Source organism: Oncorhynchus tshawytscha, linkage group LG26, assembly GCF_018296145.1.
Source record: "Oncorhynchus tshawytscha isolate Ot180627B linkage group LG26, Otsh_v2.0, whole genome shotgun sequence".
NCBI lineage: Eukaryota > Metazoa > Chordata > Actinopteri > Salmoniformes > Salmonidae > Oncorhynchus > Oncorhynchus tshawytscha.
The window spans coordinates 41640365-41668145 of NC_056454.1; the positions used below are offsets into that span (position 1 = coordinate 41640365).

At 42.5% G+C, this 27781-nt stretch overlaps 1 protein-coding gene across 1 annotated transcript in view; it reads left to right on the forward strand.

Annotated features, from left to right (window-relative positions):
• The window catches only part of LOC112225623 (R3H domain-containing protein 1), a 63214-nt gene extending 42249 nt beyond the window's left edge, over positions 1-20965 (forward strand). The window contains 13 exon segments of the mRNA XM_042306656.1: positions 2382-2666; positions 5357-5523; positions 8002-8206; positions 8208-8215; positions 8577-8700; positions 12752-12924; positions 13155-13300; positions 14235-14344; positions 17068-17219; positions 17489-17633; positions 17900-17997; positions 18274-18367; positions 19443-20965. Coding sequence (XP_042162590.1) covers positions 2382-2666; positions 5357-5523; positions 8002-8206; positions 8208-8215; positions 8577-8700; positions 12752-12924; positions 13155-13300; positions 14235-14344; positions 17068-17219; positions 17489-17633; positions 17900-17997; positions 18274-18367; positions 19443-19546 — 1811 coding nt within the window. The 3' untranslated portion in view covers positions 19547-20965.
• Positions 20966-27781: the final 6816 nt, after the last annotated feature.

The following is a 27781-nucleotide window of genomic DNA, read 5'->3' on the forward strand; positions in this document are numbered from 1 at the left end:
ATATTTGCAGTTAATTTGAACAATTTGTGCAATCACTCCACAAACTGTCAGTCTAGCTAGCAAAACCATACAGTGTAGGAAAATTCTTAAGTCATTATTTTACATTATCACAGCACCATTGTCTCACGTCAGATGGTCTCACTCCTACGTCACTCTTGTCCCTCAGCTGATCGGTCTTGCAGGGCGTGGAACTCATCTCAAAATGTTTGGATTTTTACTCTTCCGCCTAACGCTAGTTCCTAATTCAGAAAATCACTTGGCTCTCGGTAGCAATGAAGCACTGGCTACTACGGCAAACCATGCTCAATCAGTTTAGCCAACTTGCTCCAGCCAGCAGCCTCATGCAAGCTTGTTTGGATGGCCATACTGTAGCTAGTTTGCCAGCTTGCTGATAAAGTTATACGGCACTAAAATTATGGGACTGTTCTCAGAAATCGACAGCTGGCACTGTGCCTCGCTAGTTTGTAACATTTGGCCAACGTGATGACATTGCAGAGAGCAGTCAGTTGTGCTGTACAACTCTAATCACACTAATCACAGCAGAACAGATGTCATGACAACTAATTTGTGCATTAGCTAGAACTTCACTGCGCTAGCTAGAGGGAGTATTCAGCATTGTGTGTGAACTGGTGGTGTTAGCATCCTTGCCTTTCATTTCATATGGATTGATTTGAGACTGGTTCTGCCAGCAAGCAGAAATGAGCTAGCAAATGTTCGTGCATGTTTTCGAGTTTCATAAATACTGATCCTACCACCACAAAGTACCGTAGCTAGATGTAGAATTAGGTAGTGCAGACTTCTTCGGGGGGGAAAGTATATTAGTTACAGGTTTGTTGGTAAGATTACCTCTCTTTTGAGGATGAAAGGGGGTTCAGTGAACAATGTAATACAACCACCTTAGTAACATTTTTGAATGTTAGTACAGCATATTGTAGCCAAACTTCCTTTTAGCCATCCAATGCGTGTTTGCTAGTTAGCGCAATGCCCGTCTGCACTGATATCTGACATGAGACAATGATCACAGCACTGGCAAACCATGATTAACAAATGGCTGACATTTTATCTCATAATAAGAAGATGCTTGTCTATTCTAGTGATCTAATTCTATGGTCACAACGCCCTGTCCATTAGAGGAGCATCCAATCAGGAGCTGTTTGACAAAGGCTTTGAACAGACACAGTCCCTATGACTACTCTTCCAGGTGAAATGGGTGCCTCACTATGTGGTTGTATTCTCAAACCAATGCCGACAGACAAGGAGAACCAAGCCATCCGTTCTTAATCTCCTCCCGTCTGCCTGCATTAACGGGGTGTTTATTTATTAGTTTAATTTTATTAGATCAGACATTGACGGAGCACTTTTCTTTGCTATTTGGCGACCTGAGATTGATGCATGTTTTTCTTAGTGCATTGTCACGCCTTGCTCGCACTTATTAACATACCACTCACACATGTTCCCAAGACGGTGTCTATTTTTTACATAGTGTGCTTTCTAATGCTTGCCTTTTCAGCATGCTTTCCCCTCCAATTATATCGGCCACTCCTCGTCTCTCATTGTATTAGAAATAATTTGGTATCGCGAGTGTGAATTCATTGGTTATTACATTCAGAGCCCCATCTTAAACATCTTCAGTTTGATAGGTGTGATGTAGCTAACTGTTTCAACAATGCAGGACTTAAGCAGTGCTACATTTTCCTGTCATTCCTTTAAACCACACGTGTTATGGTAATATTCTATCAGTGGGTTGGTGTTTTTAGAATTGTAGTAGAAGGTCTTAGTCAATTATGTTTTATTCTATTTAATGTCATAATGATCTAATCTATCTGTTCTAGAATCTATTCATTTCTTAGTGTTCTGCTCACCATGGACGTGGTGGTGGTGCTTGGACAGTTAGGTGAATAGCAAAACAATGTGAATAGCTAAATGAAGACATTAATCAAGGAATTAATTAACTGGCCAGTTAGAGCTGTTGATATAATTATCCTCTTTCTATTTTATGACAGCATCACTCCCACAGGTAATTAGAATAGATAATTGGCTATGTAGGTTTGGAGAATCAAACATGACCTTTCGAAGTAGTGCATACCTTTTTTTAATAAAAAATAATTTGTTGACCTAAGTAGAAATATCAAGGTATTTATGGCCTCAACAAATGATGTATGATACAGTAATATGTGATTGTGTGAGCCAGACTACTATAAATACCCAATGAATTCAAGCCGTGTCTCCTCCAGTAGATGCCATCAGTAATATGGCCTTACTGCCTTGCTCCTGTGACCATTGGAGAGCATCTTATGACTCTCCCCATCCATCCCCACATAACCACTCTGAGCATGGTGTCTGTAGGTTAAGGCTTTCCTTCTCACTCCTTCCTTTCCTAGGTTCTGAGTCTTCGAGTAGTGTAGGGTCCTCCACGGGTTCGCTCTCTCGCTCCCAGCCAACCCACCCTGTCCCGGCTCTAACCAAGGCTGGCTACCCCCACAACCACTCTGCGCTTCCCTGCCCAGCGGCCTACCCAGCTGTCTGCGCTAGTAGTACTGTGGTCTATGAGGCGGGAGGCAGGAGCGCGGCACCGCCAGGGAACACCGCTAACACTAGCTACTATTTGCTTCCTCTGGAAGCCACAGGGATACCGCCAGGGAGTGTCCTGGTCAACCCACACACAGGTTGGTAACCGAACCCTACCTACCAGGTTTAGTTAAAGTACAGGGGCTTGCTATGGGGGATGCAAAATGTGTCTTGTGTTTTGTATCCTGTCGTTGGGTTTCTTTCACAAACTGATAACTTCTCTTTCAAACTAACATGACTCACACAACTTGCTGCTTATTCCCCCACTGCTTTCTTCTTGTGGTGTTGAGGGAGGGGGAGAGAGGGAACTATAGCTTCTGATGGTGGTGGTGTGTTGTCTTCTTGCAAGCAGCAAAGTGTTGGAACACCACAGTAGAACACCAGGCGTCCTTCACTCATTATTTCTGATGTATTTGAGTTGTGATGCTGCTGAGTCTTTTGGGGGAGGTGATAATTACAAGTTGCTTTAACTGCCCTTTAAAAAGTAAACCCAACCGACGGATTGCGCATCGCTTTCCCTCAAATTATTCAGAATTGACACAGGAGTCACTGTCTAATGACGCGGCTTGCATGCAAATGAGAATCTGTGTCTCTGCCTCCCACAAATGAGGAGGGAACGGAAGCACTTTGAAAAACGATGGCTGTCTCGCAAGATCAATATACCCTGACTTTGGTCAAAACAAATTCCCCAAAGTGTTGCTGAGACACGGGATAATGAAGCCACACTGTACAGTGTTATTGGATATAGAGATAATGGATAGTGGGCGAGTCGTAGCTTTGATGTATAATGTATTCCTCTTCACTCCGTGGTTCAATGGCCATCCTAGAGAATGTTGCTCCTTAAATATGCATGGGACTGGCTGATAAGCCCGGGTATATGGCGCTGGCACTAATATGTTTTTCGAGAGCCAGCCAGGGCTGTGCAATTGCTTATTGACCTTTTCCTAAGGAGTTGGAAAATGGGGAATTCTTGTGTAGAACCCAGAGAATTAATTTTGCCACCTGATAGCTAACTCAAGAGGAGTTATTTTCAGGGTCATCGGACGGTCATTTGGGCATTTGAACGTGGGGAAAAAATAGAGGAAACCCACCCTCAACAAGTCGTCCAGGTCCTGAGGCAGCGAAGCATCCCCAAACCATCACACTACCACCACTATGCTTGACCGTGGGTATGAGGTTCTTACTGTGGAATGCATTGTTTGGTTTTCACCAGGTGACCCATGTCATCCAAAACGGTATACTTTTGATTCATCTGTCTATAGAACGTTCTTCCAAGAGTCTTGATGATCATCCAGGTGCTTCCGGAACGAGATGGATCCCATTTTTATGTCTGCCGAAAACAAAACACTGTATTCCACAGTAAGAACCTCATACCAACGCTGAAGCATGGTGGTGGTGGTGGTGGTTTGGGGATGCTTTGCTGCCTCAGGACCCGGACAACTTGCCTTAATAGAAGGAACCATGAATTATGCTCTGTATCAGAGAATTCTACAGGAGAATGTCAGGCCATCTGTCTGTGAGCTGAAGCTCAGCTGAGTCATGCAGCAAGACGATCCAAAACACACAATCAAGTCGACATGAAAATGGTCAACAAATTTGAAGTTTTGAAATGGTCTTGTCAAAGTCCAGACCTAATCCCAATTGAGATATTGTGGCAGGACTTTAAAACAAGCAGTTCATGCTTGAAAACCCACACATGTCGCTTAGTTAAACCAGTTCTGCATGGAAGAGTGGGCTGAAATTTCTCCACAGCAACGTGAGAGATTGATCAACAACTACAGGAAGCATTTGGTTGCAGTCATTGCAGCTAAGTGGCACAACCAGTTATTGAGTGTAAGGGGGCAATTCATTTTTCACACAGGGGAATTGGGTGATGCATAACTTTGTTAATTAAATTTTAAAACATGTTATTTGTAAACACAGGTTCCCTTTATCTAATATCAATATAATCTAATATCAAAAATAGAAAAATTCAGAAAGGGGACAAATGGATTTCCATTGTATGTGTAACGTGTCTGTGTGAACCCTTGTCCCTATGATGATGTCTATAGCCAACCGGTGCTTCAGTAGACGTGTGTAGAATACAAATGTAAAGGAAAAACCAGCCTGTTGTGATGTGATGAAGTCATACACTGGAACCGGGTGTCTCTGGATTGCTCCGTGGCACTAACCTCTTTTCTGTACAAAAAAAACACCTCCTTAAACCGATATTCGGCTTTCAGAGCCAGCCTATTTCAGTGAACCACAGAGAAATGCATTGATGCTTTCATCAAGTACAGACGGCTCAGGGAAATTCACTGGAGCACAAGGCATTTTTCACCAGAGATTTTGAAATAAGCACTTGAATAAAATGTGTCATATTCTCCACATAAAGTGCACACAACATTCTTAGTATTTTTTTCTGCTCTTTATTATAAATATTTACTCACTCACTTGGCTGTGTGAATTCATAAATAGGCTATGGAAATGAAGCCCTCTGGATACTCTGCTGTCTTGAGCTGCTGTAAGGATAATGATAGCCATTACATTTCTGGATACCTAGCAATTAGGCAAACTATATCAAAGCGTTGAAGTTATCTATTTAATGTTGATAATGGGGCCAGTGTCGATAGTGATGATGATGATGTTGAAAATATTCATTTTTTATTATTGATGTGATTTATAGAGATGGAAAGTCTTGCTTGATAGTGTTGACGATAATGCTGAAAATAATGATTGTGTTTATAGAGATGCTAGTTTTGGTGGTTTTCCAGTGTGTTTTCAGCCCTGCCCTTCGCTCTCACTTCAGGACAGCCGTTTGTGAACCCGGATGGAAGTGCTGTGGTGTACAACCCCAACCACGGCATGGCTCCTCAACATCATAATCAGCAGGGCAGGACCCAGCAGCCCATGCCCACTCCTCCGCACTTGCCTGGCCAGCACCAGCCCACCAATCACAACCACGTCCTCGCACAGGTTCGCTAACACCCTTCAGCAGGCCATTGAATTTGAATTAAATTAAATAGAACCCCTAGGAGTAAATGTATATGTCACAGGCTTACTCATAACATCTACTATACCAAATCAAATTTTATTTGTCACATACACATGGTTAGCAGATGTTAATGCGAGTGTAGCGAAATGCTTGTGCTTCTAATTATACCACATTCGCATTACAAACACAGTGCTTGTACAGTCTGAGAGGGCAGGGGAAAGTAGGAAGTGAACTGATGCACATGCTCAGTTCTTACACAGACATCCTAAGCCACCCTGAAGATTGACATGGCCCCCAATTCAAAACATTACCATGACAGCTCATGGGGGTGGTTGTCATGCATACGGTGTTATTCGTTGAGGAAACTTTGCAACCTTTCTCCTTAGTCGTCAGCCCTGTCAGAGGATATGAATTGAGTTCAGAGTGTCAGCTAAACCCTGTGACCACTGGTGCAGCACACAGCCCAAACGGTAATCATTAGCGTTTTATACAGGCCCTGAGTGGTAGGAATAGCGATCTCTAATAGCAAGATCCTCAACACAACCTGTCATGGAGAGCCCCTTTTAAAAATCATATTAAAAAAATTAAAAAACAGCCGGAAGGCTTGACATTCATTAGTGTAAATGACCTCTGATAGTGTGGGTGCACCCCCCCCAGTGAAGAAGCAACGCCCCTTCCTAATAAAGACATCATTCCAAACCGGGCGGCGGGGGCTGATGAAAGGATATATATTTTTTAACCAAGAGCTGTCCCATTGCTTTCATATCAATAGATTTTCACCAGTCGGCCTTGGTAGAGGATGGAGGATATCCATGGTCATCTATTGACTGAGGTTAATTAACTTCATTACTGTTGGATTCCCCCATGTGTAGTTGGATTCCCCCCTGATCTAGCGCTGATTCACTCCGTTAACTAATATATACTGTTCCTCCATTGTTTGAGATGATACTTTCTCTGCTTGTGACGTTTGCAATCTCTGCCTAATGTCTGACTAAACCCAATGCCCTCTTCTCTACTTCTCTTCTCTACCTCTGCTTCTCTCATCTACCTCTTCTTCTCCTCTGTTTTTCCTCACCTCTGTCTGTTCTGTCCCTTCCTCAGCCGGTCCGGCCCCTCCAGCCCTCTGCTCAGCCTGTCCACTACTCGTCTGTCTCTTACCCATCTCAGCTCCTCTCCGTCTCCCTGACCAGCTATACACTGTGGTACTTTACTCTTCTTCTCTTCGCTCTTCCCCCCCAGTCTTTTTGTCATTCTATGCCATCTTCCCTCTTCGGGCTAGGGTAAAACAAAAAGCTGTCCGTCTCCCCTGACCAACTATACACTGTGGTACTACTCTTCTTCTCTTCCCTCTTTGGGCTAGGTTAAAACAAAAGGCTGTGGAAATGAGTAGTGAACTTATGCTACTGAAAGAATACACACAGGGATGGAATTTAGAAAAGTTCCTGAATCCACGTGGGTTATTGAAATATGATTGAGGTCCACACTCCAGTCCAGTTTGTAGCGGTAATGCACCTTAGTTGGTTGCCAACTGCCATGTAAAGTCCACAGAAAACGATGAGAGATTAACCAAACAAAACAAAAAAACAGCTAGGTTTCCTCTTATCTGTGGATTAATTGTTGGAGTAGAGAACACACGATTTTTTGTGAATCAAAAAGGGTCAAAGTACCAGCAAAAAAAAAGGACCATATGCATTTCAGGTAAAATAATAATCCAATGTTTATTTTCCAGGACAAATTAGCTAGCATCCGCAAGCTAGTTAAATGTCCATGAATGTTTCATGTGTGTTTCGACCTGTCCATAAATTAATACAGTTAGTTGGTTTGATAATTTTTTGCATCTGGTGGTAATGGACAAAATCTCACGTGGACCGATTTATGGAGGCGTTTGGTCAGCATGCTAATTAGACTTCATTAATATGCCAATTAATGAGGAATTGAATCAGTTTAACTTTCATGTTCGTTTGCTACCCAACTACCTCCATTGACGCAAATCGTGTGTTCTACTGACCTCTTTCCTGACGTCCCTCTACGAATAAACCTCCCTTAATGACTGACTACATTAATTTTACCGTCTAATCTGAATATGATATTCTATAAATAGCAATGCTTGAAGTTCCTAACCACTCAACCATCTGCTGCCTAGTAAACCACACCACACTTAAGCAAGTCAGGATGACTCCAGTTTAATGTTTTAGGGCCTTCAGGTTTGTTCTTTGCATGGGTGACTGTATCCAGTTGTATTGCTGTAGGCTAGTACAGTAGTTCAAAGTTCAGTGACTACACTAGGAGCCAGCAGTATAAAAGTCTTTGGGGTTTCAGAAAAGTGCCATATAAAAGTACTATGTATTATTTATTACATACAAGGTCCTGTAGTAGTTCAACTAGAGCCACGACCGAACTGTTAATAATAAATATATAATCTATGCATGTAACACGTTTCTGTGTGTTCCATCCCACAGCAAGAGAACCTGGGAGCCCAGTTCAGCCACATGAGTCTGTCCCGGCAGGCCTCTGGGGAGGGCCCCTCCTCCGTGGTGCTCCAGGCCCCCCCGCAGCAGCAGGGCTTCATGGTGCCCCCCAGGCCAGCCTGTCCCTGCCCCCCAGGCCTACAACACCCCCGCCCCTCCGCCTGTCAACCAGCCACTCATGCAGCAACAAGGTTACATGCAGCAGGTAGGTTACTGTACATCTGACCCTTACCTGGTTTATTCCTATTAGGTTATACAATGTAACTCAGTACTAATAAAACAATCATATGTTATTTCCATCTGACTAACTTGATCAATGCTTGACCGGTCTCTATTCCTTCGTCTACATGATTGAAATGTTTCATCATTAGTACCTGAGTGATACACGTACAGTACATTTGTTCATAGATACTTTCTCTCTACTTAAAATAACATTTATATTGGACTTGTTAACTAAGCCACTGCAGCTGAGGGACTGTAGTCTAGGTTCAGAGACCTCCGAGAGCTGCATATCAGTAGTGGTGTTAATGGTATCTCATTTTGGACTGCTTCATCTCTGCCTACAGATGCCAGCGTGTTACTGTGGGCCGGGCCAGTACCCCCTGTCTAACCAGGGGTACAGGCCTGTGGGCACAGTGCAGTATAGTGCCCTGCAGAGCCAGCCAATGCCCCCGCCCACACAACAGACAGGTAAATATCTTAACACAGGCTGAACCAGTAACTCAACCATTCATCTCAGCTGCCTAGTTCCTCTATTAAAAACAGGTGTCACATCAGGTGTGTTTTTTTTTCTTTTCTCTCTGGCGTAATATCTGGAATACCATCAGTGGAGTGGTTTGCTTGACATTTATTTACATGGGGGGTTAAATCCATGTCTTTCTCCCTGTGGTATATTTTTTACATGTTCTATCTTACTGCGGGGTGGGCATGGTTGTTACCGCTCTCTTCACACACTTTATTTTCTATTGCTCTAAGCACTTTGTTGTCTCTGGTTATCTGCCCTTATTGCAGGTACACAATAGGCTCATCTCAATAAACTGTGGCAGGGAAAGTAGACGGTGCCTCTGGGGCAGAGGAGCAGTGCGAAAAGCTGACTCCTGTGTTAGAACGCTTTTTCTCTGCAGGGTTGGCCATTGTGTTGCCCTTGGCATTTTAGCCCACACAATAACCATTTCCAATCAAATACACCGTTAGCATTGTCTCCCTCGTCTCCACTGCGTATCGCTGAAGCATCATTCATTGGCCTGTCTAGAGAAACAGATGCTCCGCTGCACCATTTGAAATACAAAAGTCAATCGGATCTCTTAAAGGGAATGGGGAATTTTGTTTTAATTACCTGGCAGCCTTTGTACATGCATCAGTCATGCAGATTGGCAGTGGCGAACAGGATGGGGATTTCAAATGGGGAAATTATCTAGAGTTCCAGCCGCAAAATGTCAGGACCCACAGGCGTATAAACATTGTGACATTCTAAGTCAGGTGTTTAGAGGGGTTTCTTACCTGGATATATATCAGCCCTCCAGGTGTGGGTAAGAACCAAAGGGCCTATTCTGGATACGTGTGGAAGTTGACCATCCACAGAAGAACCAAAGGTCCTGGATACGGGGCCGGGGCGCTGTCTGAGAGGCCTATAATTCTCACAGTGAACCGGTCTCTTTTCCAGCCCCTCACTTTCGCCTCTTCAGACAGAACTGTTAGCCAACAACCCTCCACAGCTAAGCACTCAATCACACTGCTGTAAAAGTCATCCATTTTAAAGCCTTCTGTCTACTGGGTGTACTTGAGGAATTAACCATCAACCATCCATCAACCAACCAACTATCTGACTTGACTGAGACATTTCATTTATCTCTCCATGAATATTTGTGAAGACCTGGTATTTTTTGTTTTTATGTTTGGCTGTTCCTGCCAAAAGAGTCTTCATTTTGCTTTTTACTTCAACATCAGACGTCAACTTTATATAAAACATTCACATATTCTGACGACATTTTGAATGAGGTGTTATACTGATTATTGTTAGCTATAAATGTCTTGTGCAAAAGTCTCAACTGCAATTCATATCATTCTGAAGATAGATTTAATTATAGATTCATAATGTGTGCAATTATCGTAATCATAAAATATCAGCAGAATTCTCTGCTATCAAATGTCAAACTTTTATGTTTTCTGTAGAAATGTACTGTACTTCTCCAGATATGGTCAAATAAAGCCTAAGGAAACAATATATATATATTTTTTTTTTAATGAAAAGGAGAAATGTGGTAGATCTGAATTGAAGGACACCATTACACACTGAACTCATCCTTTCCCCAGGCGGCTGAGAAAGCCTAGTCCTGTTCCCTTATTCTTGTAAAAATAGATAGGCAGCAGAAGCCCCAGTATATCTGGTGTAATAAGGAGAAGGGTGGCGTGCCTGTTTCATCTTATCTCCTAAAGCTGCCTGACAGTCAGTGGCTCCTTTTAACCAGGCAGGCAAGACAGTCTGCCAGCAGCAATTCAAGCCTTTTGAGTCCTGAGGTCCAGAGTCTCCTTCCTCTCCTCTCTTTTCTCTCTTCCATCCTCTGCTCATTCAGCTGAAGCACAGAGTGTTTAATATTATATTCGCTTCATGCTCGGTTTGTAAGTGGAGGTGAGAGAATGGTACTAAAAATGGCAACCAGCCTCTCTTGTTGCCTGCCTCTCCTCTCACCGGGTGCATCCATTCCTTGTGTCCCACTTCTCTTCTCATCTGGGCTAAATTGATTGCTGTCGCTCTGGCCAAAAGCCAGGAGAAATTGAAAATTGCCCAGACAGCCCTCTCCTCCCTTAACTCCCTCCCTTCTCGTTTTTACCTCCTGCTGTTTTCTCCCCTCCACCACCCCCCTTCTACTCAGGGAGCCTGCTTAAGAGGGGCTTTCAATAACATTCTCCACTATAAGCACTCTGGTAACCTTGATGCTGATGTATTTTACCCAGCGAAAGAAAAAGCTTATTAAATGTAATTTTCCTAAGACCTATAAAGTTTTTTAGCTTTTTTTTTTTTATCTCGTCTCCCATAATCTTACCAGTGGAGGAGAAATCCTATTGAAACGACTTTGGCGCTGAAAGGTTGTTTATTTACTGAGCCATTTTAATGTTGACTACCCTGAATCATTGATCGCTTCCAATGGAATAAGCACACAGCCTGTTCTGTGGCAAAGTGTTTAGTTTTTGTTTAAAGAAATAACTATTATAATATTCTTACAAAGCATACAAACAACATGCAGACACAAACATCCACAACACCACCCCTGCCCACACCCACCTGTTCACACCTGCACAACACCACCCCTGCCCACACCCACCTGTTCACACCACCCCTGCCCAGACCCAACTGCCCAGACCCACCTGTTCACCCCCCATCTCTAGGGGTGATGTATCATTCTCTGCCACATGGCCTCAAACTGCACCATTTTGTTTCTCTTCGTCGCCCATGCACTTTCAACATTTTACATAAAGCATTTGACCTTTCCATTGTGTTAACGATGGAGGATTGGTTGATTTCCAGTTAAGTATGTTTTTGTCAAGATTGACGAGAAAGGATCGTCCAATCCATCGGGTATCTCACTGCACCCTCACATGTCATGTCTTGAAATATGCAGACAGATTGATTAATAGTACATTTACTTTATAATACTTCTGCCAACTTTCTAGCTTCGTCCATAACTTTTGGACTTTATAGCCTTCCCAGAAGAAGGCTATAGAGTCATTGTTAATTTTACACCTAACACTTGACTCCGTTGTGCTGTCGAAGTTTGTGAATTTTGTTTCTTGTGTAATAAATTCTATACATTAGTTTATGCTGGATTGTGTACATTTTCACTAACTGTAATTGCATTAGTTATGTTCCAACATTCCCTTCATCGTGTGCCAATATCAGTTATTTTTAAGTCTTAGTTCCACTGGTTAATCTATCCAACTGAGATTGCCCTTTGGATAGATTGCCCTTTGGATAGATTGCCCTTTGGATAGATTGCCCTTTGGATAGATTGCCCTTTGGATAGATTGCCCTTTGGATAGATTGCCCGTTGGATAGATTGCCCGTTGGATAGATTGCCCGTTGGATAGATTGCCCGTTGGATAGATTGCCCGTTGGATAGATTGCCCGTTGGATAGATTGCCCGTTGGATAGATTGCCCGTTGGATAGATTGCCCGTTGGATAGATTGCCCGTTGGATAGATTGCCCGTTGGATAGATTGCCCGTTGGATAGATTGCCCGTTGGATTGGCTCTCTGCAAGGGTTTGTATATCTTACCCATCAAATGAACATCCTTTTCTGACTCAACTAGGATTACCTCAAGATTACTCTGATATCCAAAATAACATAAATTGACATTTCTTCATATGGAACTTTTAAGTTGAATGTATTTGAAAATATCTACATTGGTCAGTCCAAAATTGCTTTTGAATTCTGTCATGGAAATACATTTATTAATAAATAAATGTCATAAATAAATGTAATTTACGGTTTCTATACCTTTTTTAGTTTTCCCTGTGGACCAATTTATCAGGGAATTCTGAACGTTTTTAATTTCCATACAAGTGCTGAATTCTAAGAATCAAGACATTTGAATCCACTTTTTTGATTAAATCAACTTCATCTCTCTCTCCCCCATCTCTCGCTCCCATCTCACTTTATCTTGCTCTCTTTCTCCCTCTCTCGCTCCCCCTCGCTCACTCATTTCTCTCTCGCTCCCCCTCCCTCCCTCTCTATTTCTCCAGGTTACCAAACTGTGATGCTCAATCATCCACAGAGCTATCAGAGTATGATAGTAGTGCCACAGAGTCAAAACCCAGTCAGTGGCCAGCAGAACCCGGTCAGTGGCCAGCATAGCAATATGGGACATCAGATGCAAGGCATGATGGTCCAGTATCCCTCTATGTCATCTTATCAGGTGGGTACTCAGCATTTCAACATCTAATAACTCAATGTCACTTTATAATGTAAAAACACTATTAACAATGATGAACATTAAGAAATGTAAAGCATATTTATTTAAACCTTTGTTTAGCCAAGTAGCTTAGTCATTAAGAACCATTCTCTTTTTCCATAAAGTCTTGTGTAACCGTGAATATTTTTTGGCATCCCATGTCATCCATCTGAACTATGGGTCTGTCTTGGCAGGTATCCATGCAGCCCCAAGGCTCCCAGGTTGTACCACAGCAAACGTATCAGCAGCCTATCGTCATCCACAACCAGTCCCACCAGAGGCCCATGCCTGGCTCTGGTGTCCAGGTTTACTACAGTGTCATCACACCCAATCAACAGAGGTAGGACATCACCACACAGTTTTAACATAAAAATACCTATAAATATTCCACTTAATGTCGACCCATTATAATACCAATACATTGAGTACATGTAAATGCATTCCCAGTTGAACAGAACACCATGTGGTAGGACCGCACAGTTTTAATGTGGACTCCGATTATATACCAATAACATTACTACAGAACATTAATACTGTATCATTCCCAGTTTTACAGTAAGCAGTTTTTTAGGTTGAACAGATAACTAGCTCTTCTCTGTGATGCTTCACACTGAGCTGTGGAACCCCCCTCCTGGGTCCTCTTCTTTAATAGGCCATGTTCAAGATGATTTATAAGGCCAGATATCTACTGAGTCTTAATATAACAGCGCTGGTCCAGTGTGGCGAGCTGCTCTCTACACCATCCTTCATGCCAGCCCTCTGGGCCGCTGTGCAGACGCACATTATTCTTCTGGGTGCCGAGTGGCACGGAGAGCCGAATGTCTGCTGCGGCAGCTGCCTGCCTCTGCTTTGGGCTGGCGCGTAACCCTGCCTGCCTTCTTTTTGCTTATATTGTTATAAAATCAAAATGGAGGAGAGTGAAAGAGGAGCCTGGAAAGTAGAAACCCCAGTGGCACTCCACAACCGCAATTCCGTAACGGAGACGCAGTGATTTATGCTGTTTTCCCTTGATTTGTTTTGATTTGTTAGAAAATGAGCCTGTAGAGATTTCTAGCCGATTCCCAGCCTTCACCGGTTTCAGATTGAGGATATTTATGGTTGTTCTAATGCAATACAGGGTTATTGATCTCCAGTGTACACAGTGTTCCACTTCAGTAATTTAGCCCATTTTAAAACCGATGTGCCGAATTCTGATTACATGAATGAATCTGTGCCAGAGCTTGGCCTCTCTGCTACTCGGCTTTAGTGTGTGTGTGGTGTTTCTCTCACTGCAGCTCCTCTGTAGAGTTCTTGCCTCCTTCCGGATCAGAGCAGATGCTGTTCCCTCGGCCGTCCTCCCCCTGCAGCTCCCAGCAGCCACTCCATCAGACACATCAGTGCTCAGGTACACACAGAAACACACACACAGACCGACACACTGCAGTGTTCAGGTATACAGCAGAGAGCCAGTCTGAGCCACATTATGCATTATAACCAGGTCTCAACTATGAAGTAAAAATCACAATTTATAAATAAAGTAGTCTGGCAACCAGCTGGTTATCAGTAGCTGGCTACAAGACTGCTTTATCACTTTACGTTGGATCCCTGAAAGAGCATATTTTCTCTTTTCAACTGTATAAGTGTGAAATATAAAATGTTGCTCCTAATGAGTTAGTTCTTGAAATGAGCTGCTGTACGGGTTGTCTCTGGAACAAAACCCACAGACGTTAGCTTCGCTGTACCACCTTTTTTTTTCTTTAAAAAAAAACCTTTCTCCTACCTCTTTTAGTTCTTTAACACGCTGTCCAATCCAACCGTCACAATGTAGACAGCCCAATCCCCTCTGTTCTGAACAATGGCGTGGAAGAGCCCGAAGAACATTTTAATTAGAGCCCAACTAAACAAAGGCGTCATCAGGAGAAATTACTTGCAACCGAATTCTCCGGCAAATCAAAATGGATTGAATCGATTCTAAAGGGTCTTCTTGGGGAGGGGCGCAGACAGGCAGCATTCTCATCTCCTGATCTCCCAGGTAAAGCTATAACAATACAACGTAGCAACAACAAAATAAATGTGATGTAGACGCCTTAACGTCTTTCTCCTATTCAGTTAGCTTTGAGGCTTTAAGGTGCTAATTGAAATTACACTCCAAGTCTTAACGATGTAATTATTGAACAGATATGGACTGGTAATTAAGAAGTAATTCCTCTGCTGCTTTGTTCCCAGTTATGGTCATCTTATTAAAAAAGTCCCTTTATGGGCAATCTAATTCTAATTTGAAATGTTTTAGGAGGCCTTAATGTGATTTTCCTCTGTGGCGAAGCTCCTTTGATCAGTATAGCCACCGTCGGTCTCCCCGTGTCTCGGTCGGTCTCTCAATTCACAATTACATTTCAACTTAAGGGCTGTATTGGCATGGGAATCATATGTTAACAAGTGAAGTAGATAATAAGCAAAAGTGAAACAAAAAATTAACAGTAAACATTACACTCACAGAAGTTCTTTGTCTCTCTGTCTTGCGCTCTGTCATCTTTTATTTTCTCCTTAAATAACAAATTAAAGGAAAGGGTAATCTTATTTCAAATCCTGAAATTAGATCTCTCTCTCTCTTCAGACCTGAGATGGTTGAAATGTTTTCATTTCATGCCAGGATTACCACGTAAAAAATACATTCCCTTTATTTTAAACCTCTTGTGGCAAAAGTAAATCTTTTTTTTCCACTTTTTTTTTTCCAATGTGGACATGTGTTTTGGTTATTATGCTGTTCTATGGGTCAACTTCCTTTCTGTGTGACCCCCTTTTTTATTCACAATGAAATACAAATAGACTGCTGCGTATTACACCAAGACAGTGCTAGTGATGGATTAAATCCAAGGTTGGTAGTACTATAGAGTCCAGGTTCTCTTTTGTTTGTAGACCTCCCTTTTTTATTGTCACAATAAAATAGATGGAAAACAAAATATAAATGGAGGTTTTCATCCTTGAGATAGGGTGGGGAATTATGTGGCTGTGTAAGAGTGTTATAGATGCTCGTTACTTTTATCCCCCATCAGAAATAATTAGACAGACTAAGGGCAGTCAGAAGTCTTCCTCAGCAGAAATAATTAGACGGGCTAAGGGCAGTCTTCCTCAGCAGAAATAATTAGACAGGCTAATAAGGGCAGTCTTCCTCAGCAGAAATAATTAGACAGGCTAAGGGCAGTCAGAAGTCTTCCTCAGCAGAAATAATTACAGACCGGCTAAGGGCAGTCAGAAGTCTTCATCAGCAGAAATAATTACAGACCGGCTAAGGGCAGTCAGAAGTCTTCATCAGCAGAAATAATTACAGACCGGCTAAGGGCAGTCAGAAGTCTTCCTCAGCAGAAATAATTACAGACCGGCTAAGGGCAGTCAGAAGTCTTCCTCAGCAGAAATAATTACAGACCGGCTAAGGGCAGTCAGAAGTCTTCCTCAGCAGAAATCATTAGACAGGCTAAGGGCAGTCAGAAGTCTTCCTCAGCAGAAATAATTACAGACCGGCTAAGGGCAGTCAGAAGTCTTCTTTTAATAAGGTCAAGTGCAGGTCCAGAAAGTTCTCGAACCCTTTGTTGGGCAAACGCATTTAATTGGATGTTTGACGGCAAAACATTTGAGATGATGCAATTAAAAGTATTAATGATCTGAGCTGTCTTGGAAAGAAGGTCCCAACTAGAATAAAATGCATGTCAACAAACATTGTTCAAACATAGAGTTAAATTTCTAATAACATATTACATATCAAATAAGTAGGGGTTAACATCACATGTTATTAGATGACACAGGATTTTAACGGCAAGTCAGTGAATATGATTTAGTTTTCATACATAATACACTAATGAAATACAAAACAGTCAAACTGACATACTTATCCTATTAAATGTGATTCATATATTTCTAAAAGGCAAATCTCTCTCACACACACACACACACACACACACACACAAAATAAACATACTGTGATTCTTAAGTGGAACAGGTTCTAGTATCTGAAATGTAAGACTAAATCTTTACACATCTTTCATTGCCCCTGAAGAGATGCATATAAACTCTCATTGAATTTGATGTAATATTGTAATGTCTGTCCTTGTTGCCTCTGTGCCCCTCCTCCAGGTGGTGGAATGGTGATGATGCAGCTGATGTTGTCCCCTGGCCAGCAGCCGAGGCCTCACACGCCCTCGCAGTGGAAACACAGCAAGTACTACAGTCTGGATCACACCAGAGGTCAGAAGTCCACAGAGCTCTCAGTCATAGACACCTCACAGGTGAGAGTCCCTTGCTCCACTCCCCCATACAGCCTAAAGAGAACATGCAGATTTGAAAAAAAAAAAAATTGCAAGTATTTCTTCAGTATCACACTCTTGGTGTAAATATAGCAATGGGGTTTGGTGTTGTGGTCTGTAATGTTGTAAGAGAGTAGCCTTGAATACTTTTATTTTGATTTTGAACCAGTGGTTTTCCTGGTGTTGGGTGTGTTCACCCAATAACCCTCCCCTGTCCTCCATCTAACACTGTCCTCTATCTGTCCATACAGAGCAGTCCCCAGCTGGGCAGTCCCTCTACCTCCCCCGCCCAGTCGCCAACCCCCTCCCACCTGACCAATGTGAAGAGCATCCGTCCTGGCCTCACCCCCGTACCCATGATGCCACAGTTCTCCAGACCCTTCGTGCCAGGGCAAGGTGAGGGAGACACCCAGTGTTCCTTTACCTAGTTCTGGGGGAACTTTAACCAGCCATTTCACATACTTAATCTATTCCAATTATATAGGAATATAATATTCCAATGGCTTGCTGATTAGTTGAATTAGGTGTGCTAATACTACATTCAAACAAATATGTGGAATGCTGAGGGTCCCTGAGGCTACTCAACTGCTCCATCTTTATGGCAAATGGTAACCCTAAAGAAATGTAGCCCAATTTAGTGTGTCGTCATTTGTGTTTCCCAGGAGATGCTCGGTACCCATTGCTAGGGCAACCCCTCCAGTACAACCCCCAGAGCCGTCCTCCTCTCCTCCACTTTCCCCCCATGGCCCCCAACCATCAGGTGAGTCTACACAAGACAGAGGAGGAAATATCTGTGTGGATATCTATGTACCATTTTAGAAATGCTTAGTGACATCTTCTCTTTAGTACTGTGCAAATAAAACAAAAGATCAAAGTCAAACAATGGTCCCCGCTTCTTCTTTTGTTCCTCATTTTCTCTTCCAATGTAATCAATATCAAGCATTTGGGATACCTTGAGCTAGAGTCCACATAAAGTGCAACAGCAGACTACAAGCTGGTCAACTGAATGTTCTCTCGTCCTCTTTTCTGCTCCCAGGTACCTATGGGGATACGGCACAGCGGTGGAGGAGGCAGAGGGAGGAAGCAGCCGAGGAAAGCTCTGTCTACAGATCTCAGTGTAGGTCAACCAGGTAATGGTAGAGAACACCTCCGTCTGTTAAGAGGACAGAGATGTGGACCTCTAGTCAATAAATATCTTACTCTTAAGATGTATCTTAAATACAACATTTATCCATGATATTGATATTTGATCTAAAAATATATATATAATTTCCACATGCTTCGTAAACAGCAGTGAAACACTTACTTATGGACCCTTCCTAATAATTCAGAAATAAAAAATGTAGAAACAATTATAACATGATGAATAAATACACAATGACTAATGTACTGGTACCAAGTCTGTGCAGGGGTACGTGGTATTTGAGATGGATATGTACATATAGATAGGGGTAAAGTGACAAGGCAACAGGATAGATAATAGACAGTAATAGCAGTATACTGTAGGTAGGGGTAAAGTGACAAGGCAACAGGATAGATAATAGACAGTAATAGCAGTATACTGTAGGTAGGGGTAAAGTGACAAGGCAACAGGATAGATAATAGACAGTAATAGCAGTATACTGTAGGTAGGGGTAAAGTGACAAGGCAACAGGATAGATAATAGACAGTAATAGCAGTATACTGTAGGTAGGGGTAAAGTGACTAGACAACAGGATTGACAGTAACAGCAGTATACTGTAGGTAGGGGTAAAGTGACAAGGCAACAGGATAGATAATAGACAGTAATAGCAGTATACTGTAGGTAGGGGTAAAGTGACAAGGCAACAGGATAGATAATAGACAGTAATAGCAGTATACTGTAGGTAGGGGTAAAGTGACTAGACAACAGGATTGACAGTAACAGCAGTATACTGTAGGTAGGGGTAAAGTGACTAGACAACAGGATTGACAGTAACAGCAGTATACTGTAGGTAGGGGTAAAGTGACTAGACAACAGGATAGATAATAGACAGTATGAGCATGTGATGAGTCAAAAGAGTTTGTGCAAAGAGGTTAAATGCAGATAGTCCGGGTAGTTATTTAGTAGTCTTATGACAAAGGAAGCATAGGGTTAGTCTGTACTGCTTTAACTAATGAGGTCATAGGCTAAAGGCTGTCTCCAAGTTGGGTCTGACAGTTCTCTCTCTCCTCTCTCGGAGGCAGTGAGTGGGCGGGTCCTGGAGGTGACTGAGCTGCCGGTCGGGATCAGCCGGACCGAGGCGGACTCTCTGCTAGGTGAGCTCTCCAGAGTCAGGGCTGTGGTCTGATGGCTCCGAGAGCACCACTACCATCACAGCCGCGTTGTCTGGCAGTCAATGGCTAACGGTGACCACCACCACGCCAAACCCCCACGGTCAAACCCCTGTCAACCCAGCCTCCACCTAATCCCTCCTGGTCACGTTCCCCTCCAGGTACGCTGTGCAGGATGCCCTCCTGATCCACAACGACCCCTGATCCTCCATCAGACTTACCACGAGCAGGTGCCATGGCCGAGGTTACGGCCACAGACACTCCCGAGAGGGCCAGCTCCCAGTAGAGGGCGTTAAGGACCCCTGGCTCGCCTTTTAAACCCTGACCCCTCACCAGCACCGCCAGTCACTTCCTGTTGCCATCACTCCCCCCAGCCCCTCCTTTCCCCCTCCCTCTTCACTCACTACGTTGGCTTGATGTAAAGGGTTGTTTTTCCACTTGATTTGTAGAGACTTGGTTGGGGGGAAATGTGTTGTACTTCGTAATGTTCTTACTAGCGGTTTGACGAAAAAGAACAAAATGTAACTGAACTGACGTGAACGAATATCCAAAAACCACGATTATTGAAGTTCCAAATATTAATAACCTGTCTGCTCTCTGTTTTGAGAACAGGCCGGAACACATCAAAAGCCTGTATTTTTGTTTTATTTTATTTGTTCATTTGTTTTATAGTTGTTGAAATCCTGAGTCAGGCCCAAAGCTCAGCTCTCTCATTATTACTCACCTAGCCCAGTTGCAGTGTCTGGCCTGGTTCAGTTTAACTCAACCAAAGCTTCCCACATCCCCAGGGTAGCTGACTATCGGCCAGCCTGCCACCAGCCACTTGCCCCATATTGTGGCCGGTACATGATGAAGTTGCCCTCGGCTACACAATGGGTCTCTAGTTGTGCCTTTCTCTCCAAAGTCTACTGCTTTATTCTCCAAGAAAGAAATGCAAAATGAAGTCACCCCCGTCAGAGTCTATTGTTAAATGAAAAGACCTGCACCTTGTAAATAATTTATATAGTAGCTAAATAATTCAATCAGTTCTCTATTACACAGTGAACGTTCTGTATGTGTGTTGTTCACAGGCAGGCACAGATGAGAGCAACGGGGGAAAAAAGGCTTGTTTGAAACCCCTGGTTTTTAACTTCATTTAAAATGACACTCCTCCACCGCAACGGCATATTTTAGCAATCATCTGCTTGGATGGCCTCCTCTCTCTCCCTCTCTCTCTCTCTCTCTCTCTCTCTCTCGCCTACAGTGTCAAGTCTTTTTAAATAATATACTTACTGGGTCACTGGAAGAAACAACAGTTTGCACATTTATAAAAATGATCTATTTTTCCTTTAATTTCTCTCAAAGATAAAAAACATGTGTGGATTCTGAAAGGCTGTTAAATGCTGGTGCAAGTCATTTTTATTTCATTTTGAAACCAATAAATGTTTACACCAAAATATGTGTGATTTTTCAGATCACAGGAAGTCCTTTGAAATGGATGGGTACTCAGGCTTTCTATCGTGTCCAGAATATCCAACCGGCTTTGGGTGTCCTCTTTCATGATGTTTAAACTGATGATTTTAAAAACACTAGGTATAGTCCTACCTCAGATGTCAGTGTAAGCATAGAGAGTGGTTTGTTTTGCTATGGATGGAAGGTGGGCATGTGGGTTTTATACTTGGTCTTATCTAATTTGGTCTTTGGTTGGTGCTGTTCATCTCAATCCAGGTTTTATAGGGTCATTTGTCTGCTACATTAACCTCCCACCAACCTCATCTCTTCCAATGCCTCACAGTTCCCTCTTCCACTGTCATAGTTGCCAGAAACAGTTTAGAATGGATGGCTTCTGCTGTGTTCAAGACAACTGGGGAAATAAGAAACATTTGGACTGAGGGGAAAAAAAATGTTGAACGGTCATCCAACTTGGGTCTCTTTCTGGAGCTCGAACTTTCCAGTTGTCTTGAACACACCATTCATCGTTCTGTCTTATCTGTCATGTGAAGTCTGTTTCGTCGTGGCATTAAGGTTCTCCATTCTGATTCTGAGATTATTAACGGATAATTAAAACAACATCTAGAGTACCTAGCTCTGTGTTGCAGCCAAGGTTGGTGAAATGGCGTTTTTGTAATTGAGGAAATTTTCTCAGCAATAAATTACCCTCAGGTTGTTTTGTTATGATTATTGTTTACAGTTTTTTTTCCCTCTACTTGTATTCCCCCCCCCCCCAATGATTCCTGTCTAGCACACGGGGGTGGTATTCGGCATATTTATGCATTGTCAGGTTTAAAGCAGCAAATGTAATATTTTTCATTCATCTTGCTCTATAATTTATAGACACCGAAGACCATGGAGGGTTGATGGTAAGTACTAAACCAATTGAAAAAAACAAAGTTGTACTCACTATCACCCCCAGTATAATCCTAGACGTGCATAAATCATTGAACGAAAGTTGCCACACAAGGGAGACCCATACAGAAAAGTTAGTAATGGCAATGTGCCTTAAATGTTTTTATACCCCCATTTTGTGTTGCAGCCTGAATTCAAAATTGATTAACTGTTTTTTTAATGACAACTGAAAATGTTTTTAAACATTTTTGTGAATTTATTGAAAATGAAATACAGAAATATCTCATTACATACAGTACCAGTCAAAAGTCCGGATGCCACGCCATTCAAGGGTTTTCTTTATTTTGTACTATTTTCTACATTGTAGTTTAATAGTAAAGACATCAGAACTATGAAATAACACAAATGGGAACATGTAGTCACCAAAAAAGTGTTAAATAAATCAAAATATATTTGAATCTTCAAAGTAGCAACCCTTTGCTTTGACAGTTTTGCACATTCTTGGCATTCTCTCAACCAGCTTCATGAGGTAGTCACCTGGAATGCATTTCAATTAACAGGTGTGCTTTAAGTTAATTTGTGGAATTTCTTCCTTAATGCGTTTGAGCCAAGCCGTTCTGTTGTGACAAGATAGGGGTGGTATACAGAATATAGCCCTATTTGGTAAAAGACCAAGTCTATATTATATCAAGAACGGCTCAAATAAGCAAATGGTAAGGACCGTCATCATTACTTTAGGACATAAAGGTCAGTCAATACGGAACATTTCAAGAATTTTCAAAGGTTCTTCATGTGCACTCGCAAAGACCAAGCGCTATGATGAAACTGGCTTTCATGAGGACCACAACAGGAAAGGAAGACCCAGAGTTACCTCTGCTGCAGAGGATACGTTCATTAGAGTTACCTCTGCTGCAGAGGATACGTTCATTAGAGTTACCTCTGCTGCAGAGGATACGTTCATTAGAGTTACCTCTGCTGCAGAGGATACGTTCATTAGAGTTACCTCTGCTGCAGAGGATACGTTCATTAGAGTTACCTCTGCTGCAGAGGATACGTTCATTAGTGTTACCTCTGCTGCAGAGGATACGTTCATTAGAGTTACCTCTGCTGCAGAGGATACGTTCATTAGTGTTACCTCTGCTGCAGAGGATACGTTCATTAGAGTTACCTCTGCTGCAGAGGATACGTTCATTAGAGTTACCTCTGCTGCAGAGGATACGTTCATTAGAGTTACCTCTGCTGCAGAGGAGTGTTACCTCTGCTGCAGAGGATACGTTCATTAGAGTTACCTCTGCTGCAGAGGATACGTTCATTAGAGTTACCTCTGCTGCAGAGGATACGTTCATTAGAGTTACCTCTGCTGCAGAGGATACGTTCATTAGAGTTACCTCTGCTGCAGAGGATACGTTCATTAGAGTTACCTCTGCTGCAGAGGATACGTTCATTAGAGTTACCTCTGCTGCAGAGGATACGTTCATTAGAGTTACCTCTGCTGCAGAGGATACGTTCATTAGAGTTACCTCTGCTGCAGAGGATACGTTCATTAGAGTTTCCTCTGCTGCAGAGGATACGTTCATTAGAGTTACCAGCCTCAGACCCAGAGTTACCTCTGCTGCAGAGGATACGTTCATTAGAGTTACCTCTGCTGCAGAGGATACGTTCATTAGAGTTACCTCTGCTGCAGAGGATACGTTCATTAGAGTTACCTCTGCTGCAGAGGATACGTTCATTAGAGTTATCAGCCTCAGATTGCAGCCCAAATAAATGCTTCACGGAGTTCAAGTAACAGACACATCTCAACATCAACTGTTCAGAGGAGACTGCGTGAATCATACCTTCATGGTCAAACTGCTGCAAAGAAACCACTCCTACAGGACACTGATAAGAAGACGCTTGGGCCAAGGAACACAAGCAATGGCTGTTTGGCCCTGTCTGGGGGTATCGTCGGACAGGGCCATAGTGTCTCCTGACCCCTCCTGTCTCAGCCTCCAGTATTTATGCTGCAATAGTTTGTTTGTCGGGGCTAGGGTCAGTCTGTTAAATCTGGAGTATTTCTCCTGTCTTATCCGGTGTCCTGTGTGAATTTAAGTATGCTCTCTCTAATTCTCTCAGAGGATCTGAGCCCTAGGACCATGCCTCAGGACTACTTGGCCTGATGACTACCTTGCTGTCCCCAGTCCACCTGGTCGTGCTGCTACTCCAGTTTCAACTTCTGCGTGTGGCTATGGAACCCTGACCTGTTCACCAGATGTCTTACCTGTCCCAGACCTGCTGTTTTCAACTCTCTAGAGGCAGCAGGAGCGGTTGAGATACTCTGAATGATCAGCTATGAAAAGCCAACTGACCAACTGACAACTCACCACTCCTGAGGTGCTGACCTGTTGCACCCTCAACAACCACTTTCTAGGGAGGTTTTCCTAGCCACCGTGCTTCTACACCTGCATTGCTCGCTATTTGTGGTTTTAGGTTGGGTTTCTGTACATCACTTTGTGACATCAGCTGATGTAAGAAGGGCTTTATTAATACATTTTATTGGTTGATTGATTGACATTAGACCGGTGGAAATCCGTGCTTTGGTCTGATGAGTCCAAATGTGTGATTTATTTATTTTTTATTTTTTTTCATTCCAATCGCTGTCTTTGTGAGACGCAGAGTAGGTGAACGGATGATCTCCGCATGTGTGGTTCCCACCATGAAGCATGGAGGAGGTGGTGTAGGGGAGCTTTGCTGGTGACTGTTAGTGATTTATGTAGAACTCAAGGCACACTTAACCAGCATGGCTACCACAGCATTCTGCAGCAATACTCCATCCCATCTGGTTTGCGCTTAGTGGGACTGTCATTTGTTTTTGAACAGGACAATGACCCAAAACACCTCCAGGCTGTGTAAGTGCTATTTGACCAGGAAGGAGTGATGTGCTTCATTAGATAACCTGGCCTCCACAATCACCTGACCTCAACCCAATTGAGATGGTTTGGGATGAGTTGGACCGCAGAGTGAAGGAAAAGCAGCCAACAAGTGCTCAGCATATGTGGGAACTCCTTCAAGACTGTTGGAAAAGCCTTTCAGATGAAGCTGGTTGGGGGAATGCCAAGAGTGTGAAAAGCTGTCATCAAGGCAAAGATTGGCTACTTTGAAGAATCTCAAATATAACATCTATTTGCATTTAACACTTTTTGTTGCTTACTATGTGATTCCATAGTTGTGATTATTCTACAATGTATAAAATAGTAAAAATAAAGAAAAACCCTTTAATGAGTAGGTGTGTCTAAACTTTTGACAGGTACTGTAAGTATTCACACCCCTGAGTCAATGCATGTTAGAATCACCTTCAACAGCGATTACAGCTGTGAGTCTTTTTGGGTAAGTCTCTAAGCGCTATGCACACCTGGATTGTACAATATTTAAAAAATGTGTCAAGCTCTGTCACGTTGATCATTGCTAGACAGCCATTTTCAAATCTTGCCATAGATTTTCAAGCCAATTTAAGTCAAAGCTGTAACTAGGCCACTCGGGAACATTCAATGTCATCTTGGTAAGCAACTCTGGTGTAGATTTGGCCTGGTTTTAAATTATTGTCCTGCTGAAAGGTACATTTGTCTCCTAGTGTCTGTTGGAAATAAGACTGAACCAGGTTTTCCTTTAGGATTTTGACTGTGCTGAGCTCTATTCTGTAAATGTTTATCCTAAAAAAACTCCCTAGTCCTTGCCATTGACAAGCGTACCCATAACATGCTTGAAAATATGAAGAGTGGTACTGGCGTGTTGAGTTGCATTTACCCCAAACATAACACTTTGTATTCAGGACAAAAATATGAATTTCTTTGCAATTTTTATTTTCAGTATTACTTTAGTGCCTCATTGCAAACAGGATGCCTGTTTTTGTAATATTTGTATTCTGTACAGGCTTCCTTCTTCTCACTCTGTCATTTAGGTTAGTATTGTGGAGAAACTACAAAGTTGTTGATCCATCAATTTTCTTATGACAACCATTAAACTCTAACTGGTTTAAAATCACCATTGGCCTCATGGTGAAATCGCTAAGCAGTTTCCTTCCTCTCCAGCAACTGAGTTAGGAATGAGGCCTGTATGTTTGTAGTGATTGGGTGTATTGATACACCATCCAAAGCCTTAATTAGTAACTTCATCAAGCTCAAAGGGATGTTTTGCATCTTTTTAAATGTATTTTTACACTACCAACCAAACAGATAATTGTATGTGTGGATTACAGAGATGAGGTAGTTCAAAAATCATGTTAACCGCTATTATTAAACATGGAATGAGCCCATTCAAGTTATGCAAAAATATTTTTTAAGCACATTTCTACTCATTAACTTTAGGCTTGCCATAACAAAGGGTTTCAATTGATCCCAAGACATTTCAGCTTTAATTTCTTTTATTAATTTCTACATTTCTCTGCAAACAAAATTCCACTTTGACATTATGGGGTATTGTGTGTAAATCAGTGACACAAATCTCAAATTAATCTATTTTAAATTCTGGCTGTGACACAAAATGTGGAAAAAGTAAATGGGTGTGAATACTTTCTGTATACGGTGGCTTGCGACAGTATTCACCCCCTTGGCTTTTTTCCTATTTTGTTGTTTTTACAACCTGGAATTCAAATAGATTGTTGAGGGGTTTGTATCACTTAATTTACACAACATGTCTACCACTTTGAAGATGCAAAATATTTTTCATTGTGAAACAGACAAGAAATACGACCAAAAAAAACTGAACTTGAGCGTGCATAACTATTCACCCCCCCAAAATCAATACTTTGTAGAGGCACCTTTTGCAGCAATTAGTATCTTGGGGTGTGTCACTATAAGCTTGGCACATCTAGCCACTGGGAGTGTTGCCCATTCTTCAAGACAAAACTGCTCCAGCTCCTTCAAGTTGGATGGGTTCCACTGGCGTACAGCAATATTTAAGTCATACCACAGATTCTCAATTGGATTGAGGTCTGGGCTTTGACTAGGCCATTCCAAGACATTTAAATGTTTCCCCTTAAACCACTGAAGTGTTGCTTTAGCAGTATGCTTAGGGTCATTGTCCTGCCACCATTCTTCACTGTGGGGATGGTGTTCTCGGGGGTGATGAGAGGTGTTGGGTTTGCCCCAGACATAGCGTTTTTCTTGATGGCCAAAAAGCTCAATTTTAGGGGCCTCCTGGGTGGCGCAGTGGTCTATATCCTTATCATCGCGCACTAGCGACTCCTGTGGCGGGCCGGGCGCAGTGCGTGCTAACCAGGTCGCCGGGTGCACGGTGTTTCCTCCAACACATTGGTACGGCTGGCTTCCGGGTTGGATTCGCGCTGTTAAAAAGCAGTGCGGCTTGGTTGGGTTGTGTTTCGGAGGATACATTGCTTTCGACCTTCGTCTCTCCCGAGCCTGTATGGGAGTTGTAGCGATGAGACATGATAGTAACTACTAACAATTGGATACCACGAAAATGGGGGTTAAAATAAAATAAACAAATTGCTAATCCTGACCAGAGTACCTTCTTCCATATGTTTGGGGAATCTCCTTTTGCCGAACACGAAACATGTTTGCTTATTTTTTTCTTTAAGCAATGGTTTATTTTCCTTCCGTAAAGCCCAGCTCTGTGGAGTGTACGGCTTAAAATGGTCCTATGGACAGATACTCCAATCTCTGCTGTGAAGCTTTGCAGCTCCTTCAGGTTAATCTTTGGTCTCTTTGTTGCCTCTTTTGGAGTTTGCCAAAAGGCACCTAAAGACTCTCAGACCATGAGAAACAAGATTCTCTGGTCTGATGAAACCAAGATTGAACATTTTGGCCTGAATGCCAAGCGTCACGTCTTGAGGAAACCTGACACCATTCCTACGGTGAAGCGTGGATTTGGCATCAAGCTGTGGGGATGTTTTTCATCAGTAGTGTGTAGACCTCTACAATCAACCCCCAGGC